This window comes from Ptychodera flava, chromosome 5 (genome assembly GCF_041260155.1).
Source record: "Ptychodera flava strain L36383 chromosome 5, AS_Pfla_20210202, whole genome shotgun sequence".
In the NCBI taxonomy this organism is placed as follows: domain Eukaryota; kingdom Metazoa; phylum Hemichordata; class Enteropneusta; family Ptychoderidae; genus Ptychodera; species Ptychodera flava.
The window spans coordinates 20,517,818-20,520,245 of NC_091932.1; the positions used below are offsets into that span (position 1 = coordinate 20,517,818).

Consider the following 2,428-nt stretch of genomic DNA (forward strand, 5'->3'; position numbering starts at 1 on the left):
CTTCGATCGTCTTATGTTTTTTGTGTAAATCGAAAATCATTTTTGCCCTTAGATTGAGCACCGGGACGACGGCCATTTTGAATTTCATATGTCGATAAGTGTGCACGTGAAGCATTTTATTCTTAGCACACAAAAATTGGCACAGTGACGCCAATATTTTTTTCATATGTTTTCTTGGGGAAAGTTTCTGCCGGCAAAAGTATTAAGTATCCCGGTGCTACCTTAATGCAGGTTAAAAAAAACCCCCGAGAACAGTGTAAAATCTGCTACGCATACGCTGCTTGTTATAATTGTCAGAATGAAAAGCAGGAACACATTCGACGACACAAGATAAATATAGAATACAAGGGTTAAGAATTACAAAAGTATAGTACGGGCATAGATGAGCACTAAACAGAGACACTGATTTCGCTTTGTCATGTTTCGGCGCTGATATTTCTGGCATTTGGCTACCAGACTTGTATTTGGCTATTAGTTAATCTAGTTGACTACGAATCACAATGCTTTCAGCAGCAATGCACAGGTATAAACAATATCAATGTCTTTGGCTGCTACGGCGTTAGATGTCAAAAAGTTGTCAACACCGCAAGGAATAGCATCATCAGAAAGGGGGCTGCAAAAGGCGAGTTCACACACCCTGCACTGAAAGAGCATGGGTCGGTTACATCGGAGTTCCATCCGGTGGCGAAGATACGTAAAGGTCCGCCACTGCCGTCTTCAATCTTCATGGGAATGGCGAACACCGTAGCACCTGTAGCTGGTAGCTTGTCAAGATTGGCCACATTTTCAAAACCTGCAGAAATTATATGTGGCGGGAAAGTGAGTTCGAGTTGTCGTTCAGAAGTGTTTTATTTTACGTTGTCTTCAGATGAGGACGTGGGTTCCAATTTGACTACAAACTGATCTGTCGCAACCTTTTCAATACCTTCCTCAATAAAAACTGGAAAAAGCTATCTCATTCCTAATCATGGTTTTCTAAGTCGCTGATTAAAATCCACTATCCGTAGCTCGATGTATTTTCCAGGATTTTTGCCCTCCTTGTACAATACAGATTGCTTTTTGACCCCCATAATTGTTTTAAAACTATATTTAGGTTATGTCAAAACGCATTGTGTACATTAAGCGACGTTTTCATTGACAATGAATTCCAATCTGGTCTAGAATTCTTTTGTCAAAGATAACATCGCATACTGTACTAAATGTACTGTATTTGGATATTATGTCATTAACATATACGCGCTACATGCAAAAAATAACGTTTATAGTACACAAACAGTGAATACGAACAGTTAAGATGATCGTCGCATTTTGAAGTCAAGATTCCAATATTTTACCTCGGAAGATACACACTATTCTAAGTTAATTGGAATAGTTTGTATCCAATTTGGAATTGGAAGTTTCAATGCCTACCTGGTATATTTCTTTCATACAAGATCTGATGCGCTCTGTAATCCGGAGACTGACCGTAGTCAAGTGATGCCGTGTCGATCCCGACAGCCTTGATCTACCGGGATAAATCAAACACAGAGGTTTGTCAATCGGTAACACAGTTACTTGACTTATCGAAATTGACCGCATTGAAGCCAAGGGCGCACGCCCTCTCTCGCTCGCGATCGCGTGAACTGTTTCGTGAACTATTCAAAACGAGGAGAGCGATCCCTTGAGATTAATTAAGCTGGTCTCTCGGTCTACAGTGTCGAGGCAATATCGTGATGCTCTCAGATAAATGTTTGACAAGAGATATCCAGTTTTTTTTCGACTTAGGAAAAAATACGTCAAAATTAAAAGTTCTCTTGTCAGACAGTCCTTGGATTCGATTAAGGATTTTGACGATAGATGCCTGATAATAAGGGGTGGTAATAAACAAAGAAAAGAGAAACATAAAAAACGCAAACATATACAGAAATACAACTCAATATTAGGAAACGCCTCAAACATTACCGCTGCAAATCCAATTCTGTTTGCTCACGTTTCCTAGACCTGGGTAAAATACTCATAAGTTACGTTTATATGGTGTAGTTGTGGACAGTTCTACTTACCTTTCTGTTTTCAACCAACCACGTAGCAGCTTCCGGAGCGATCCCAGGGAAATGCAACAGTGACGTGTTGCTTGTGTCTGTTCCAAGATATGTTAGCTAACAAAGAATAGATTTTTACAGAGCATTAGACTTGAAGCGAAAGTGGCGGTAGGAACTTCAAACAATGCAAAGGCAACAAAAGTCTAATGACAACTCAAATCTGACTTGGCTGTGATACAATGTAACTCAGAGTGGCAGTAACGAGTGTAATATGATTCTGTGTATGTGAAGTACACCGCAAAGTGTACACGTATTTTCTGGTGTGTGTTTATTGTGGGTGAAAAGCTCTTTGATTTTCACCGCAGTTACAACAAGTCAGCGCAGCTTTTTGAGACAAACTTCGAAACACC

The 2,428-nt window shown here is 40.0% G+C and overlaps 1 protein-coding gene across 1 annotated transcript in view; it reads right to left on the reverse strand.

Moving 5' to 3' along the window:
* Positions 1–257: 257 nt before the first annotated feature.
* LOC139133219 (isatin hydrolase-like) overlaps positions 258–2,428 on the reverse strand; it is a 12,105-nt gene continuing 9,934 nt past the window's right edge. The window contains exons 4-6 of the mRNA XM_070699696.1: positions 2,040–2,135; positions 1,411–1,504; positions 258–793 (exon numbers count right to left, since the gene is read on the reverse strand). Coding sequence (XP_070555797.1) covers positions 567–793; positions 1,411–1,504; positions 2,040–2,135 — 417 coding nt within the window. The 3' untranslated portion in view covers positions 258–566. The remainder of the gene's footprint in view (positions 794–1,410; positions 1,505–2,039; positions 2,136–2,428) is intronic.